This window comes from Myotis daubentonii, chromosome 2 (genome assembly GCF_963259705.1).
Source record: "Myotis daubentonii chromosome 2, mMyoDau2.1, whole genome shotgun sequence".
Classification (NCBI taxonomy): domain Eukaryota; kingdom Metazoa; phylum Chordata; class Mammalia; order Chiroptera; family Vespertilionidae; genus Myotis; species Myotis daubentonii.
The window spans coordinates 13,474,201-13,493,200 of record NC_081841.1 but is presented as its reverse complement, the minus strand read 5'-3'; the positions used below and the strand labels follow the sequence as shown (position 1 = coordinate 13,493,200).

At 49.6% G+C, this 19,000-nt stretch overlaps 1 protein-coding gene across 2 annotated transcripts in view; it reads left to right on the top strand.

Annotated features, from left to right (window-relative positions):
* The window catches only part of CHST11 (carbohydrate sulfotransferase 11), a 229,197-nt gene extending 222,933 nt beyond the window's left edge, over positions 1-6,264 (top strand). For both annotated transcript variants that reach the window (XM_059681790.1, XM_059681791.1), the window contains exon 3: positions 3,273-6,264. In XM_059681790.1, coding sequence (XP_059537773.1) covers positions 3,273-4,127 — 855 coding nt within the window. In that variant the 3' untranslated portion in view covers positions 4,128-6,264. The remainder of the gene's footprint in view (positions 1-3,272) is intronic.
* The last annotated feature ends 12,736 nt before the right edge of the window (positions 6,265-19,000 follow it).

Sequence of the window (19,000 nt, the reverse complement as noted above, 5' to 3'; positions counted from 1 at the left end):
AGCTGGGAAAAGGGCGGTGGAGGTGGGAGGGGTGCTGAGTCCCCGTTTCTCTGCTCTTTTAATAATTTATTGCCTTCAAAACTGTCCATAGCGATTCAAATGGGCAAAATTGATGCCCCTTTTCCTTCCTGGTCCTTCTATTTTCCTTCAGGACAATCTGTTGCTTTGTTTTTAATGGCATGAACGTTCTTCTTAAGGTGAAGGATAGATCCGCTAAGAAGTCAGGGCATGCAAAGGTCATCGTTTTCCTGTTAAAAATAAATAGTGAATCCCATGACCTAGGGCTGGCCTGCAACAATAGGGTGTTGGAGGCCAAGATGCAGGCGCACCAAGGTGGTCTGGTCTCCTGTCTCTTATTCTAGGTCAGTGGTTCTCAACCTTCCTAATGCCGCGACCCTTTAATACAGTTCCTCATGTTGTGGTGACCCAAATTTCACTGTTACAGATTGAACATAATTAAAGCATAGTGATTAATCACAAAAACAATATGTAATTATACATGTGTTTTCCGATGGTCTTAGGTGAGCCCTGTGAAAGGGTCGTTCGACCCCCAAAGGGGTCGCGACCCACAGGTTGAGAACCGCTGTTCTAGGTGGTTCATGAGAACTGGTTCCGCCTGGAAGTGAATGGCCTTTTGGGGAGAAACTTTTGCTCCTAGAATGTAGAGGAGCACACACATCTTCCCCGTGGCCCCGTTGCAGGCTGCCAGCTCTGGCCTGGTGCCTCCTAGCCTGTGAGCCCTTTAGGAAAAGGTCGTATCTCCCAGCGGAGCGGAATAGAGTGAGGGCCTTGTACACTGTTAGATCTGCGCACATCTGACTGGATAGATGAATATGGCATAAACGACGAGCTCAAAGGCAACACGTGCAAATACCCAAATGTTCTGGTTGCAAATAATATCATCCAGACTCCATCCAGCTGCCTCACACAGCAAAGCAAATGTATTAACTAATGTAACAAAAGCCCAGGAGTTGGGGGCCTGGTTTCAGCCACGTACAGACCTAGGTATTCAGATGATGTCACCCCGATACATCCCTGTGTCTTTCTGCTCTGCACCCTTCATTCCCAGCCCAGCCCCTCCCTGTCCCCACACTCCAGGGGCCAGCCACACAGCTCGGCAGCTTGAGAGAAAAGGGAACTGAGAATGGAGAACAGGTTCCCCGAGGAAAATCGAGGCCCCGGTGCCAGAGGAAGCAACAAGCAACAGACGTCCACAGTGACGGGCTTGGAGGAACAGTGCCCCCCCCGCCTTGCATCAAAATAGAGCAATCAAATGTCAGCCTCCGTGCTTGCTTGCTTTCAAGAAGATGGGGTGCTGGACATCAGGGTGGAGTTGAAAGCGGGCGGCTTTGCTTGCCAGGCAGACCTGAGTTGAATACTGACTCTGTGTGTTACTCACTGTGTGATCTCAAGCTAGTAACTTAACCTCTCTGAGCCTCCCTTTCCTGGTTCTTCCCAGCGAGACTGGAAACTCAAAGGGGCAGTTACCTCATTGTACTGTTTTATTACTGCATCTGCAGTGCCTGGCAGCATGATGCCTGTATAGAAAAACTGTATAGCCCTAGCCGGTTTGGTTCAGTGGATAGAGTGTCAGCCTGCGGACTGAAGGGTCCAGGTTTGATTCCAGTCAAGGGCACATGTCTGGGTTGCGGGCTCGATCCCCAGTAGGGGGCGTGCAGGAGGCAGCTGATCAATGATTCTCTCATTTTTGATGTTTCTCTCTCTCTCTCTCTCTCTCTCTCTCTCTCTCTCTCCCCCCTCCCCTCTGAAATCAATCTACACTAATAAAAGAGAAAAATGGTAATTGGCATACGACGATACCCTTTTCATTGGCTAATCAGGGCTATATGCAAATTAACTGCCAACTAAGATTGGCAGTTAACTGCCAACAAGATGGCGGTTAATTTGCATATGTAGGCACAATGCAGGGAGGCGAAAGGGAAAGCAGGAAGAGCCCCCTGCCACTGACAGTGATAGGAAACCCAGGGGGGAGCTATGATCGGAGAATCAGGCGCCTTTGCCGCCCTGGCCAGTGATAGCAGGAAGTAGGGGTGGAGCCAGCGATGGGAGCTGGACACGGTCGAAGCTGGCAGTCCCGGGAGCTAGGGGTCCCTTGCCTGGGCCTAAAGTGGAGCCCACGATCACGGGGCCGCTGCAGCTACGGGTCCCCGCTGCCCGAGCCGGACGCCTCAGCCAGAGGCGTTAGGCCTGGGCAGGGGCGGAGCCTGCAACCGCAGGGAGCTGGGGGTCCCCTGCCCAGGCCTGACACCTCTGCCGGAGGCCTCAGGCCTGGTCAAGGGGCCGATCCGGTGATTGGTGATCGGAGGGTGATGAGGGTCAACTCCTCTGGCCGAGGCATCAGGCCTGGGCGGGGGGCTGAGCCGGGGATTGGGGGGATATGATGGTCCCCTTGCCCAGGCCTGAAGCCTGGGTCAGAGGCGTCAGGCTTGGGCGGGGGGTGGAGCAAGCGATCAGAGGAAGATGGGGGTCCCCTGCCCAGGCATGATTCCTGGGCCAGAGGCCTCAGGCCTGGGCGGGGGCCAGAGCCAGTGATCGGGGGGAGATGGGGGTCCCCTGTCCAAGCCTGACACCTCTGGCGGAGGCATCAGGCCTGGGCAAGGGGCCGATCAGGTGATCAGAGGGTGATGGGGGTCTACGCCTCTGGCTGAGGCATCAGGCCTGGGCAAGGGGCAGAGCCAGCAATCGGAGGGGTCTGGGGGTCCCCTGCCCAGGCCTGATGCCTGGACCAGAGGCATCAGGCCTGGGCTGGGGGCAGAACCAGTGATGGGGGAAATGAGGGTCCCCTGCCCAGGCCTGACACCTCTGTCAGAGGCGTCAGGCCTGGGCAAGGAGCCGATCCTGCAATTGGAGGGTGATGGGGGTCAACGCCTGAGGGCTCCCAGTATGTGAGAGGGGGCAGGCTGGGCTGAGGGACACTCTCCCCCCCCCACACACACACCCAGTGCACGAATTTCGTGCACCGGGCCCCTAGTAAAAATATATTTAAAAAAGAAAAACTGTATTTATGTAGCTGTAGCAAAATGCCAGGCACGTAGAGGGTGATGCATATGTTATAGAGTTGATCATGATATTATTCCACAAAGGAAGGATGGTGGAACCAAGCGCAAGAATAAGGGATGGAGACTTAGGCCACGTAGTGGTCCGCTGGCTGTCTCAGTGGCCTGCTCCGGCCGTCACGGCGATGCCTGTGGCCAAGTGCAGACATCCCGCCCGAGTACTGAATTCTCCTCCCTCTTGTGTCCCCTCTGCAGCTCGAGCTGTCCAACACCGCGGTCCTGCACCAGATGCGCCGGGACCAGGTCACCGACACCTGCCGGGCCAACAGCGCCGTGAGCCGCAAGCGGCGGGTGCTGACGCCCAACGACCTGAAGCACCTGGTGGTGGACGAGGACCACGAGCTCATCTACTGCTACGTGCCCAAGGTGGCCTGCACCAACTGGAAGCGCCTCATGATGGTCCTGACGGGGCGGGGCAAGTACAGCGACCCCATGGAGATCCCGGCCAACGAGGCGCACGTCTCGGCCAACCTGAAGACCCTCAACCAGTACAGCATCCCCGAGATCAACCACCGCTTGAAAAGCTACATGAAGTTCCTGTTCGTCCGCGAGCCCTTCGAGCGGCTGGTGTCCGCCTACCGCAACAAGTTCACGCAGAAGTACAACACGTCCTTCCACAAGCGCTACGGCACCAAGATCATCAAGCGGCAGCGCAAGAACGCCACGCAGGAGGCCCTGCGCAAGGGCGACGACGTCAAGTTCGAGGAGTTCGTGGCCTATCTCATCGACCCGCACACCCAGCGCGAGGAGCCCTTCAACGAGCACTGGCAGACCGTCTACTCCCTCTGCCACCCGTGCCACATCCACTACGACCTCGTGGGCAAGTACGAGACGCTGGAGGAGGATTCCAATTACGTCCTGCAGCTGGCGGGGGTGGGCAGCTACCTGAAGTTCCCCACCTACGCCAAGTCCACAAGAACTACTGACGAAATGACCACGGAGTTCTTCCAGAACATCAGCTCGGAGCACCAAACGCAGCTGTACGAAGTCTACAAACTCGATTTTTTAATGTTCAATTACTCAGTGCCAAGCTACCTGAAATTGGAATAAAGGGGAAGGGGGAGGGGGGGCTGGGGGAGGGGGAGGGGGTGGGGACGAGGGAGAGAATCATGCTTTTTAATTTAAGATTTTTATTTGTCAAAAGAATTATATGAATATTGGGTTATTTTGTAAATTAATATTTCTTTGGGGATGATGCTGCGAGCAGCATAGTGAGAATTATTTAAAATCCTTGGTAGGGAAGGACAGCTGTCTTTGCAGGGGAATAGGGGTGGGTGTCCCTGGTTTTAGACATGAGTACTGCAACACTGTCTCAAAGGTTTCCTTGTGTTCCGGTGAATTCCATGAATTGTGCATTCCATAAATTCTAATTAATATTATTTATAGTTATTTAAACATAGTGTCTGTAGAGATTTCTTGGTGTGGCAGCATAAGAAATCTGTGCTTCATTCTGCGCTTGCTCTAGCTCACTTGGGGGCGTGAATGTTCTCAGTCGCAGCTCATAGACTCACTGTGTGATAAGAGCCATTGTGATGTGTGTTGATGCCACCGTGCTTGACATTCTGCCAGAAATAAACGGAAAGAGGCACCTTTGTAAGGGACTAATTCCACACCGATTTTCAATCACCGCAAAGTCCCTTGTCCTAAAGAAATGTGATTTTTTTTTTAACCCAAGGAGAGAGCTGATGGTAGCTTTTTATTTTCCCCCACTGGAATTAATAGTCTGATAGAATAAGCTTTTCTAAAGAAATTTTTAACTGGCAGTGCCAGTTGTGATGAAGATGAAATGGCTGTTGCTTTATAGTCAACAAGTATTTATTGAGCAACTACTATGTGCTGGGCCTCATTCTAGGCCCTGCAGATAGAGCATTGAACAAAACCAGTAGACTCAGCCCTCAAGAAGCTTTACATGGACACCGAGTATCCAGCTTGACAATTAGCAGACCTCCGCTATCTTGGGCTGTTCATGAGCATGTCCATGACCCCTATAAATTTGCATTTTTCTATGACCCAAATTTGAAAACCACATGCCTGGAGCAGGCCCCCGAACCAGGTGCATCATCCAAGCTCAAGGCCCCACACAATAGATGGCAAAAATATTTCCTATCCTGTGCCTGCTCTAAGGTATTGGTAGTGTCCACCTTTAACCCCAGAACAGACTTGCCAGGCACAGCTTGGAAGAGTGCGGTGATCGATTAGTGGTGTCTGCTTCGGGTGAGGGAAGGGGAGCTTCAGCTGCTTCCGGTGCTGCCTCCTGCCATCTCCAGCCCAGCACTCACGTCTCCATGTTGCTTCCTACTCTTGCCACATAACACCGAGGCAGGACTCCTACCCTCCGGGATTTGCAATGGTCTGGCGTTTCTACCCCTCATGGAGGTCAGGGGTGGACTCCGGGTACACACGGGCACATGCACACCCTCTCTCAAGTCCTCCCAAGGCTAAGAGGCCATCAGTACCTGTGTGATCGCCACGCCTGAGCAGCAAGGACAGCCTTCCGTGATGGTAATCCATGCCCCTTTCCTCTGGAAGGCTGGAAACGTCCACTTCCGGTTCCTTGCTAATGAACACCTGCTCCCGCTCCTCACCTGCAGCCATTTCCCACTTCTCGGTTGACATTTGAGCCACCTCTCTCTTGCAGCTAGTGAATGAGTTGGTAGCAGATATTGTACATAATAATAATAATAATAATAGTTCTAACAATAGGGGATGGGGTGGGCTGGGGCATGGGTAAGTTTTGCTTTTTGTTTCGTTTTTTTGATGCAGCCTATAGCCAAGGGGTGAGAAGACTATTCTAAAACAACAAAAAATGAATAATTTATTCACAGAAACTATGAAAATTGTATGATAAATCTCAGAGCCAGCTCAGTGAGCAGCAGCTGCCACATCTCACCGAGAAAATTATTTTATTGAATGTGAGTGAGGTGTGCCCGGGAGGAGGTGGCCGGAGCTATTTATAAATGCTGTGTACCCCCTTCCACGCTCTCTCCCCTTGTGAAGGGCGCAGCGACTCTACCCTGGATGGATAGAGATTTATGCAACCTGTTTTACCCTTACAGTCTCCGGCTGTCCCTGGAATTGGGACTCTGAACTCTATTTCCAGGCAAAGGAAACTATCCTCAGAAACAGGGCTTCTGCTGACAAAACAGGCTGTCCGTCGTTTTAAAATGTGTGCTCTACAGAACACAGGTCCTAGGGGATGTCAAGTTCATGTGACGCAAAATGAGAGTTTTGCGGTCACGTATCCTTGGCAAACGAAGTGAAGTCGGTTCCCTCCCTGCAGGACTTTTCAGAGCCCTAATGTGTGCTGTGCATTGCCAATCCCAAGAGGATCGTTGCGTCAGCAGCATTTCCTGAACTTACGTGACCAGAATTCTCTATTTTGCAGATCATCTCACAGAGCTAGCGTTCCGCAGAGTATGCTTTGGTTAGGTTGATTTAGCCCATCTGAGTTCTTCAAGGATAAAAACTGCCTCTCTTACCCCCTCCAAAAACCAAAAAAAATCAAAATCAAACAGCACCACAGTGACCAACAGAGGTAGGTACCTTATCCAATGAATTCAACTTTAACTTACGTGCAATGGTTCTAATCCTGGATTCTACCACAGGCAATACTTCCTCCCTCCCAAGGCAGTGCAGGAAAGTTTTGGGTGGTATGGACAGAAGCAGGGGGAGCGGGGGCATAAGGCCCAAGTGGTCCCCCTATGCCTCAAGCCTTAGGCTGCTCAGTGCAAGCAGAGTGAGCTCAACTCTTGATGAGCGCTTCTTCGGTTCCATAGGTTGGAGTTGTTCACTGTGAGTTCTTTGGTTTTTAAATGGAAAGTCGCTTGGGTTTCCTGACTTTTGCATTTCCGTGCCTGTCTTTGATCAGCTGTGCGAGCGAGCTCGGTGCTGTGTGCAGGTCGCCTTCTTTCATCCGTTTTCTCTCTCTACAGTGAGAAAGATTGTCCTTCAGGGGATGATACATCACCATGGTTCTGCAGCGAGAGATTCTTCCTCCTTGTATTTTGTTTTCAGGTTTCATTTTCTAATGGTCTAAAAAGTTTTTAATTGATCCCACTGTTTTTGCCGAATGTAGAAATTAGTGTGTCCTTGGTTAAAAAGAATTCATGGTTAAAAAATGTGCCTGGAAAACAAAACTTTGTGGGGTTTTGTTAAAGAAAACTGTTTGAAATGCTTGCTGTGGCGTGCTCAGCTGGAGAAAAGTACAGGCAGGGGTCCCACCTCTGAGCCACTCTTCAGGGGTGCTGCCGTGTGCGCAAAACCAGGTACAGCCAGGGTAGTACTGACAAGGACATTCCTGCTGACCTACTAGCCATAGCGTTGGAATCCTTGCACCTTCTCTGCCCCCACTCCGCTCCCCGCCTCCCCAGCTGGTCTGGGGAGAAGGGCAGTCTGCTGACCCTGGTGTCTCAGAGGGGACCTTCCTTCCTACCTGTCCACCAGGTGAGCTTCACCGTCCTGCTTGCTCAGGACCCGGGTGCCACAGGAGAGCAGTGGGCAGTGGAAACTCCAGTCAGACCAGTCCTCCTGGTGGCAGAGCCCGGGAAGCCCAGCGTCTGAATCCTGCCCACAGAACAGTGATGGCGAACCTCTGACACGCGTGTCAGAGGTGACACGCGAACTCATTTTTTGGGTTGATTTTTCTTTGTTAAATGGCCTTTAAATATATAAAATAAATATCAAAAATATGTCTTTGTTTTACTATGGTTGCAAAGATCAAAAAATTTCTATATGTGACACGGCACCAGAGTTAAGGTTTTTCAAAAGGCTGGCACGCCGAGCTCAAAAGGTTCGCCATCACTGCCGTAGAAAGTTCCCATCACTAAAGCCAGTCCCTAGCACACTTAGCTGGTGGGGTCTGGACTAGTGCTGAGGTGGTGATTGCAAAAGTCCCTCTTCTAACCTGGCAAGAAGCCGAGGGACTCTGTCCCGGTGGGTGATGCTCAGAGGACATCTCTCAGCCCGGTCCTTCCCCACGCGCACACGCACGCGCACACAATCCGTGCAGACCTGGGGAGCAGGATCCTTCCCTTGCCCACTCGTATGTCAGCAGGACTGACCTCATCACTCCCCGACGTTCCCACAACCAGCATTTCCCCCAGCCTTTTCCCATCACAACCAACTAGACCCTATGAACAGGCAATAGGACCTTCTACAGCCAGCCCGCCTGTTGGCCGTTAACAGGCGCTTTGCAGTCTGCTACTCTGTCAGGTACGGAAGGGGCTGCCCGTACTGTTGTCTTAGGAGCATGCTCAGTATGGCATATGGACATATACTTTAACATCTCTGTGGAGTGTGATTTTTTTTTTTACATATTTGTATGCAGTAGAGGGCTTGTTGTAGAAACCTCTCCCTGTATCTTACTGTACTGTTCAAGAAAGCTGAATCCCACATTGCCAACAAAAGCGTGGAATGTTCCTGAACCTTCCTCCAGGAAAAGCCATTCAAGCCTGATTATTTTTCTAAGTAACTTCAATTAAATTGAAGAAAAAACGAAGCTTCTCTCTGTGTATGGTTTGTTCATGGCTCACGGACAGAAGACTGTTGGGGTGGGGTGAGCTGTGTTCCTTAGCATGTGGGGGCTCCTGCTGGTGTACAGCAGAGAATGGAGAAAGTCCAAGATGCAGACCCCGTCGGCGTCATTGATCCAGACCCTTCCTGTTTAGTGCACGAAGGAGAGCTTTCTTCATTCTGTTTTGTCTATAAACTCTTTGCAGACTATGCGATAGAAGACCCACCATGACCACGTAGTCCTACCAGCCATGTGAAAAATAAGGAGACAGCCGGGGCCAGTGTGGCTCATTTGGTTGGATGTCATCCCATGCACTAGGAGGTTACCAGTTCGATTCCCGGTCAGGGCACATGGCTGAGTTGCAGGCTTGATCCCCAGTAGGGGGCATATAGGAGGTAGCCAATCAGTGTTGCACTCTTCTATTGATGTTTCTCCTTTCCTGTCTAAAAATCCATAAACAATCTATATATATAAAAGGCTAAGCGACTGGCCGACCAGCCAATCAGCCAGTAGGTATGACACACACTGACCACCAGGGGGCAGACGCTCGATGCAAGAGCTGCCAAGCAACAGCAACTTTGCAGAGTGCCCTCTCACACTCTGGAACCCCTCAGGAAATGTCAGACTGCCAGTTTCGGCCTGATCCCCGCAGGCCAGGCTGAGGGACCCCACGTGCCAGAGGGACCCCACTCACTCTGCAGATGCCCTTTGAGTCCCAGCACCACCCCAGGTGCAGCCAGCCGGGGAGGGACTGTGGGAGGTTGGCTCCAGGGTGTGTCTGGCCTATCTCGCCCAGTCCCGCCCCACCAGCCACCTTCTAATTAATTTCCTTTCAATGTGCATGATTCCATGCACTGGGCCTCTAGTTAAAAATAATAATAATAAGGAAACGGAGACTCCAAAAGGCTAAGTGGTGTTAGTGACAGAGCCAGTATAGGAACCTAGGTCGATGCACCTTCAGAATCCCATGCTTTGGACACTAAACGACATGCCTCTCTAAATGACTGTCCCACCGTCCAGAAGTCCTGCCTTTCAATCCCCAATTGCCCAATTCTAAATCCGTTCCTTTTCTGATGCCCCTCTCTCATATAGCTTCTTTCTGCTCCATGGATGGACGTTTCTTAGCTTCATTGATAAAAACGATTTATTGATTTACATTTTGCTAAAGAAGAAATCACTCAAAGTTGTTTCTCTGTTGTATTATAGTCTACTTTCTTTAAATGTATTACCTAAACATTTTAACATGAAACTATTGGGTTAAAAAGTATATTTCATATTTCAGCCCTACCAGACATGGTTCTCATCACCAGTGGCCTGGCTCCCACCCATACCTGGTGTCATCGCTGCCCTTGCTCTGGTCTCATAAGGTTGGGAAATGTCTAGACATGGAGCTTAGTTGTCTGAAGTTAATGGAAAATGCACTTCCTTTTTAATGTAGTCAGTGGATAGAACTTTGTCATTCCCTGCCCCTGTCTCAAGAACATCCCCAATTTTAGTTTACTCCCCCTAGGGTTAAGACAAATGGCCTCTTCTCAGTGGCCAGCTGACCAGTTGGTATTTCAGTGGTATCACAGGTGCCCGCTGTCTGATGCCACAGAAACTACGGAACCTGTGGCCTAGACCAGCGGTCGCCAACCAGTGATCTGCGGCCCACTGGTGGTCCATGAGGTCCAAAAGATTGGTGACCGCTGGCCTATACCATTGCCAGGGCTGGGTCACTATTGATCCACCACCAAATGAACAAAAATTGCACCTGGAAGAATGATTAGCATATGGTGCCAGGGTGTCCTTTCTTGGGAAAAGCTTTTCTTTCAAAAATTTTTATAATGGTAGATGTTCATTGATATTAGAAAGTAAAATGTTGGCAATTCCATTGTCAGTCCCCAAAGTCAAGTCAGACATTTTCTCAAAAAGTCATGACATCCAGAAAGATCAGGAACCACTGGCCAAGAATGCATTTGAGACATGAAGTGAGGGGCAGAAACTCTAGGGCTTGGTGGAGAACAGAATTCCAGGGACATCCCTCCTGGGGTACAATTCTGAGCTTTGCACAGCTGGTACCCATGTGCCTGCTCTCCCATTTGGATCCCTGAGGTCCTGAGTGACTTACCAGAAGTAGAAGACTGGTCTGTATTCATTCACTATAGAGAGCTTATCAGACGTCTTGGGTCCAGAGTGACAGACATTTCCAATGTAACACAAAAAAGGGACATTCTAGCAAAACTGACATGAGACTAAAACAAACAACCTTTTCCCCATTCCAAAATCCTCTCCTAGCGCCAGCCTCCTCCCCACATCACAACAAGCTGTAGATGGAAGTTGCCTGTTGATTCCGAATACGTAGCTGGCCGAGAACTGTTCACAGACATACTACCTCCGCCTCTTCCTCTGACATAGGAAAAACAGGAACATCTGAATGATGCCAGAGTTGACATAAATAAGAACCCTGGAGCCCTAGCCAATTTTTCTCAGTGGTTACAGCATTGGCCCTCAGACTGAAGGGTCACAGGTTCAATTCTGGTCAAGGGCACAGACGTAGGTTGCAGGCTCAATCCCTAGCCTCAGATGCGGCACATGTGGGAGGCAACCAATGGATGTGTCTCTCTCACATTGATGTTTCTGTCTCTCCTCCTCCTTTCCACTCTCCCTAAAAGTCAATGGGGGGAAAAAAAATCTTTGGGTGAGGATTATTAACAACCAAAAAAGGAAAAGGGAAAAAAAAAAAAGAGCCTTTGAGATCGCCAGCCCCAGTTCAACCACCAAGGAGTTGTTCATAATCTAGAGGCAACCTGAGGGCCTCAATGTCCTCATTGGCAAAATGAAAAGAAATTTTAATTATTCTTAAATGAGCCCCTTAAATTGTTTTGTGCTGAACACTCACATCTAAAACAAATGAAGCAGAGATGTCGGGACTGAATAGCGTGAGGCCCAGTGGGGCCTCTTCCCCGTAAAGGTCCTATGGACTTCCCTGGACCCTTAGGGTTCTAAGGAACACAGTTTGAGAACCACTAAGTTAGATGACCGCTGAGCCCTTCCAAGCTTTTACATGCTCTACTGATTTACCCAAATCTTCCTCTGTGGCTCGCTCTGTGGCTTTGCGCCAAAAAGGCCCCTTAGCAACTAGTACTCTGGAGGTAAAAACTGCTTTAAGGAGGGAGTTAAGGCAACAGCATTGGGATGAGATTACAATGGAAGAGAGGAAATTAGGAAAAAGAAAAATTAGAAGCTAAAGGCAGATGCAGGAAACAAGTAGCTCACACCCAGATCCAAGATGGGAAGCAGAGTTCACACTCTTTCCAAATGATCTACCAGGGAAATGCGGTTCCAGATTCCTACAAAACCTCTTTAATTTGAAATATAAGAGACTGGACCAAAAAAACAGACTTGTATTCACCTGCTTTTTTAAATAAAAAAAATAAGAGAACATCTCATTCTGAGAGAGACTAGCAAAGGCCTTGGATTTCACGCTGGTTTAGACAAGCCAGCTGGGGAGGGCGATCTTCTGTGGCGCATCCAGCCTTGGACCTTCACCCCACAGATCATGCCAGAAACAACTTGGTGCTGGAACCAAACTGGCAAAAGGATGAAGGCAAATGCCTAAAGAGGAAATGAAAGAAGGGCCTCTCACTACAGGAACGACACCTGTACACTGAGCGTACAATGAGCACAAACTCAGCTGGAGGTGGCTGGGAGATGTTTGCTTTTAATGTGATCTTTTCCAAAAATATATCGTTCCATAAAGAAAGTTGGCCATAAAAGTGGCTAACTTTTATTAACTCATGTAGTTTATAATGTGCCTTATAATGTATAAAATGTTTTCCATTTACTCCTCATAACATCCAAATAGTTGTACCCTTTTTTAAATATATACTAGAGGCCCGGTGCACGAAATCCATGTACTCGGGGTGGGGGGTCCCTCAGCCTGGCCTGCGCCCTCTCGGGGTCGCAGAACCCTTGGGGGATGTCTGACTGATGGCTTAGGCCCGCGGTTAGCTGGACATCCTTAGTGCTGCTGCAGAGGTGGGAGAGGCTCCCGCCACCGCTGCTGCACCTACCAGCTGTGAGCCTGGCTTCTGGCTCTGGTGCGTCCCCTGTAGGAGCACACTGACCACCAGGGTGCAGCTCCTGTGTTGAGCATCTTCCCCCGGTGGTCAGTGCACGTCATAGCAAGCGGTTGAGCATAGCATTTCATTAGCATATTATGCTTTGATTGGTTGAACAGACAACCCGATGACTGGACACTTAGCATATTAGGCTTTTATTGTATAGGACTTTTATTGATTTTAGAGAAGGAAGAAAAAGGAAGGAGAGATAGGAACATCAATAATGGGAAAGAATCATTGATCACCTGCCTCCTGCATGCCCCACACTGGGGATTGAGCCTACAACCTAGGCATGTGCCCTGACCAGGAATTGAACGGTGACTTCCTGGTTCATAGGTTGATGCTCAACCACTGAGCCACACTGGCTGGGTGTATTTGTATCCTTTTACAGGTAAAAGGGAGCAGAAGAGTCGAGTCATGAAATAACTTGCCCTGATTTTGTCATCTATGGCAGAGCCAGGACTCACACCAAGTCTGGTTGACTCCCCAGCCCGTGGGAACCAGCATCACTTAGGCCAAGCCCGGAGGCAGGCGTATAAATTTGGGGATGATGGTGCTACAGACAGACATGGAGAGAGATTAACACTTTAGCCAAAGTGGCCAAAACTGATTAAATACAACTGAAAGATATTAAGAGAATAAAACAAAAGAAGCTGGAAGAATGAAAGGGTAGAGTCAGACTAAAATAGTCACAGAAAACTAAAGGACTAAATTAAGTTTCTGCCTGTGCTGTTGAAATAGGAAAACTCAGTTCCCTCCCTGTGTTTCTCCTTACCTCTCACACCACATTGTCCCACTCAGCACTCTGACACCAGATGTGCCGGGGAAGTGGGGGGGGGGGGGGAGTACCCACAACAAGCTGGCCACTGACAAAAGGATTTGTCCTACTCAAAGGGGAGTAAACTGCAACTGGGACTGTTCTCGTCCAGACTTGCTTCCACTGACATTTACAGTGGGATAGCGTCAGAGCCCACAGTTTAAGGTCTCAGTCCCACAAGATGACCTCCCGCCCATTCAGATGCCAATCACAAATCACCTGTGCTTCTGACCAATTGGCTATAAATCAGAGGTTCCCACAACCCCTTCTCATGTTCAAGGAATTCACTAGAGCAGCTCACAGAACTCAAGAAAATAGTTTTCTTACTATTCTATATAATAAAAGGCTAATATGCAAATTGTCCCCATGGGCAGTTCTACCAACCAGGAGTTAGACGTGTGCTGACCACCAGGGGTGGCGAGGAACATGGCGAGCGTTGGCTCTGCCCCGCCCCCCGCCAGCAGTGGTGGCAGGCCGGGGGAAGGGAGGCCCTGGCCAGCAGCCTGCAGCCTCTAGGGCAGTGGTTCTCAACCTTCCTAATGCCCCAACCCTTTAATACAGTTCCTCATGTTGTGGTGACCCCCAATTTCATTGTTACAAATTGAACATAATTAAAGCATAGTGATTAATCACAAAAACAATATGTAATTATATATGTGTTTTCCGATGGTCTTAGGTGACCCCTGTGAAACGGTCGTTCGACCCCCAAAGACAGTGGTTCTCAACCTTCTGGCCCTTTAAATACAGTTCCTCATGTTGTGACCCGACCATAAAATTATTTCCGTTGCTACTTCATAACTGTAATGTTGCTACTGTTATGAATCGTAATGTAAATTTCTGATATGCAGGATGGTCTTAGGCGACCCCTATGAAAGGGTCGTTCAACCACCAAAGGGGTCGCGACCCTCAGGTTGAGAACCGCTGCTCTAGGGACCCTACCCATGCACGAATTTTGTGCACGGGGCCTCTAGCTTATCATAAAAGGATATGATGGAAGGATACAGATGAGCTTCCAGACGGAGGAGAGGCACAGGGCGCGGTCTGTGGGAAGGGAACCGACTGTCCGTGCTCTTTCCCAGCCCTCCACTATCCCATAGCCTTCATGTGTCCACCAGCCGGGAAGCTCTCCAGAACCACACTTGGGGGATTTCTTTGGAGTTTCCTCACTTAGGCTTGATCGAGCATTAACTCCATTTCTGGCCCCTCTCCCCTCCAGGTAATGGGGGTAGGGCTGAAATCCAAGCTTCCAGTCATGGATTGGCCTTTCTGGTGATCAGCCCCCCTCCAGGAGCCCACCAAGAATCACCTTATTAGAGCAGAAGACACTGCTATCACCCGGGAAATCCCAAGGGATTGAGGAGCTCCGCGTCAGCAGCAGAGCTCAAATATTACAACGGCAGAGGTTCCTGGCACTCTGATCACTTGGGAATTACAAGGGTTTGGGGAGCTCTGCGCCAGGAACAAGGACAGATATATGTATATTTCACAGCTGTCTATTACAGTATCTTGCCAAAACAACTAAACTAATAATCAATACATTTGGGAAAACTATTCAGAAAGGTTGCACTTCAAATAAAAACCAGATAGCAGAGGTGAAGTTTAAATTAGGGGTCTCAGGCGAGGCTGTGAGCCTGCTGAAGGGAATAAGCCCCGAGTATTCTGACAGTCTGGACAGAGCAGGCCAGCCTGGGTGTCACACATTAGCCCCGAACCGAATTTCCAAGGCGGTTGGCTGAAGACACTGTGTTCCAGCAGCTGCTCTCATCGCAGCGCTGCACAGGGCGCCCTGGGGTGAGCGGCAGAGGGATGCGTGACCTTCCAACTGGACGGAGAGGCCCGAGATCAACAGGTGAAGAGGGAGAGGCTGGACGGCAGCCGGGCGTATCCTGGGGCTGAGACAGCTGTGGATGTCCCTCAGGCTCTGGTCCACAGCTCCCTCTGCTTGGCTGGGCTCCCGGCAGATGTGCCAGGTGTTACCTGGCGCTGGGCAGACCTCCTGTGAGCTGAGTGCTGGGTTTCCCCACCCGTCTAGGAACCTGCAGCTGCCGGGGGATGTGTTTGCTCATTCATTCATTCATTCATTCATTCAAGCATGTGTTAATCATCTGCCTGTTTCAGACCCCATGCAGGATGCCAAGAATATGGGGGTTCTGAGGACTCATAATCAAGAGAAAACAGAAATGTTAACAGATAATCAAACTATACATGAGGAAGAAACACCAACTCTGCCAGGGAAAGAAGCAATCCAAGTCAGTAAGCTAGAGAAATAGAAGGTGAGGGATTAGAGCAGCGATTTTCAACCTCTTTCATCTCACGGCACACATAAACTAATTAATAAAATTCCGCACCACACTGAAAAATATTTTTGCCGATCTGACAAAAAAAAAAGTAGGTGTAATTTTGATTCATTCACACCAGACAGCTCTTGTTGTGTTCTTTTATTTGACAATCTAAGGGAAGAGAGGCCAGTGCCCTTGACTAAATAGTCAGGTATTGCATGGCTTTTAAAAACTCCTGCCGTTGAAAAGTCCCTGGGTTAGAGTAGTGGCTCTCAACAGGGAGTGATTTTGCCCCCTGGTGGATAGATCTCTACCACAAAAACTTGTCTGGCTCAAAAAGGCGGAGGCTGGGAAACCCTGACCGAGAAATACTAAGAGGGTACACTCTGTGGCTCTTAGTAACCAATGGATGTGCGGGTGACCGAGAGGAAAAGGGGGCAGAGAGGAGGACTGGCATGTTCCCATCCTGGAAACGATGGCTGGAGACTGGGGCCATCATGAAGGTCAGGTCATCAGGAGCAGGTTCGGGGAAGGCCATGCTGAACTAAGCTCATGTGGGCCGTCCAAGGAGAGAGGGAGCAGTGGGTCTAGAACTCACGGCTCAAAGTGTGGTCCGTGGACCGGGGGCATGAATATGCCTTGGGCGCTTGCTAGAAAGGCAGTGTTTCAGGCCCTACACCAACCCTCTTAGAGTGTAAGCAGCCGGTGAGTCACACGCACGGTCCCATCTGAGGAGCGTTGGTCTGATGCACAAGAGACAGTCCAAAGGGGAGAGGGGCCATTGCCCATCATTGCCTGTTCTGCCAGCCGCCCTGAGACATGAGTATGATGAGAGCCGCTGGGTCTGGTTGGACGGCGTGTGCGGCACCGAGGCACCTGGGTGAGGGTGCCATTTGACATTGACCCCGAAGCAAGGGATGCATTTCTCTTACCCTGCTTGTCGGTAATGGGCACGGGGGCTGCGGCCACCCAGAAGGTGTACTGATCTAAGCACAAAAGCCCAGCCCCACGTCCCCTCATCTGCCCTTTTGAAATCTAGAAAACCCGGACACCAAAGGCTTTTTCGTAGACTTGCAGCAGGCCCACTTGGCAGCAGAAGCTGGCCTTTGCTGACGTGTGACTAACGATAGTTTTTACTTGCCCCACTTACTGTGAAAACTCCTACGTTTTCCTGCAGGGAACGCGCATGTGTGTTCTTGAGGGCGACAGCCCCGCACCCTCCTGGAGTATTGGGTAATACAAGCTATTTGCACAGCATGATTCTTCTAAAGTTTGAAAAATTTTCTGAGTTCCCAAACACATCTGAGCCCAGGCTTTCAGATAAGAGCTGGGAACGTGTCCTACCCCAGTTTTACAAATGGGGAAACTGAGGCTCGGTAAGGTTTAGCACACGAGGGAGCCAGGGTTCAAACCCGCACTCTTCCTGCGTCGCAGCAGTTTCAAAAAGCTTATTGAGGAACACGCTGGTGAGGACCGGGTCCAGGCCTTTCCCTCACAGGCAAGGCATATTTTCAGACAGAAACCTGGGTCAGAGGCGCGAGGACCTGCGTTTTGTGTGGCTCTCCCGTAACACAGCGAACCCAACGCCAGCCCCGACACTTGAGCTTCCCGTTTTGACAAGCGCCTCTGAGTGTTCTGGCCGCACTGAGCCCAAAGCCGGGCCCCCTGTGACGGCAGCATCCATCAGCCTCAGCCCCCCTGGGCAGACACAGAATCCCAGCAGCCTTGCAAAGGAATGAAAGCAGTGAACGCTCATCGTACCTGTGATGGAGACGAGACAAACGCGGGCAAACCAGCGGGGATGGCTTCTGGGGCGCTGTTCTCATTCCGCAGGCGGGGGTCTGCAGCGGGGTCCAATGCCAATTCCTTCTTGAAAAGACGCTCGAGTGCTTTGGAGAGCCAGCGACGTTCGGGTGCTTTGTCATCTCTTCAGAATCAGGGCTTGCTCCTGGTTCCTCTGCTCCTTCAACAAAGGACAGCTTTTATTCTCCTGACAGAAATAAACCCAGAGCTAGGAATTATCAGCCAGACAAGAGTCCGTGAGCCATTTTCTGAAATTTTGCAAACTCTAAAGCAGTGGTTCTCAACCTTCTGGCCCTTTACATACAGTTCCTCATGTGGTGACCCAACCATAAAATTGTTTTCATTGCTACTTCATAACTGTCATGTTGCTACTGTTATGAATCGTAATGTAAATATCTGATATGCAGGACGGTCTTAGGCGACCCCTGTGAAAGGGTCGTTCGACCGCCAAAGGGGTCGCGACCCACAGGTTGAGAACCGCTGCACTAAAATGATATGCATAACCCATGGACACAGACAATATTGTGGTGAAGGCCTGGGGTGGGGGTGGGGGCAGGCTGGAAGGCGATAATGGGGGTAAAAAAGGGACATCTGTAATACTTTCAACAATAAAGATTTAAAAAAATACTTCAGTGAATACTGAACTCAACAATGTCTTCTGCTTCATTTCTGATTCTTCCCATTGTGTACACATGAATGACACATTTAAGTGTATTTATCACTTAATATTATTTGATGCACACATTTAGATATCTTTTCTGGAGAAGTGTTTATTCAAATCTTTTGCCCATTTTAAAAATTGGTTTGTCTTATTATTGAATTATAAGAATTCTTTATAGATTTTGCATAGCAGTCCTTTATCAGAGATGTTGGGCAAATATTTTCTCCCCGTCGGTGGCTTGCCTTTTCATTTTCTTAACAGTATCTTTCAAAGAGCAATCATTTTGATGCTGGTAGTTTTTACATTGTTGAGTGCTTGCATTCCTTTAAGACAGAGGTGGGAACGTCTGGCTCATGGGCCATATAAGGCCCACGAAATCACTTTTTATCTGACCCTGCCAAGACATTGGGGGTGAGTTCATTAAATGTTTGACCAAATATAGCAGCTAATTTTTAAGTTGATAATTTTTTATGGCCCGAGAATGATGTTATAAATATCCAAATGGCCCTTCCCAGATAAAAGGGCCTCATCAGTGCTTTAAGAGATGTTGGGCCCATCTGGCATGACTCAGTGACTGAGCATCGACCTATGAACCAGTAGGTCATGGTTCGATTCCCAGTCAGGGGACATGCCTGGGTTGTGGGCTCCATCCCGGGTGTAGGGTGTGCAGGAGGCAGCCAATCAGTGATTCTCTCTCAGCATTGATGTTTCTATCTCTCTTTTCCTCTCCCTTCCTCTCTGAAATCAA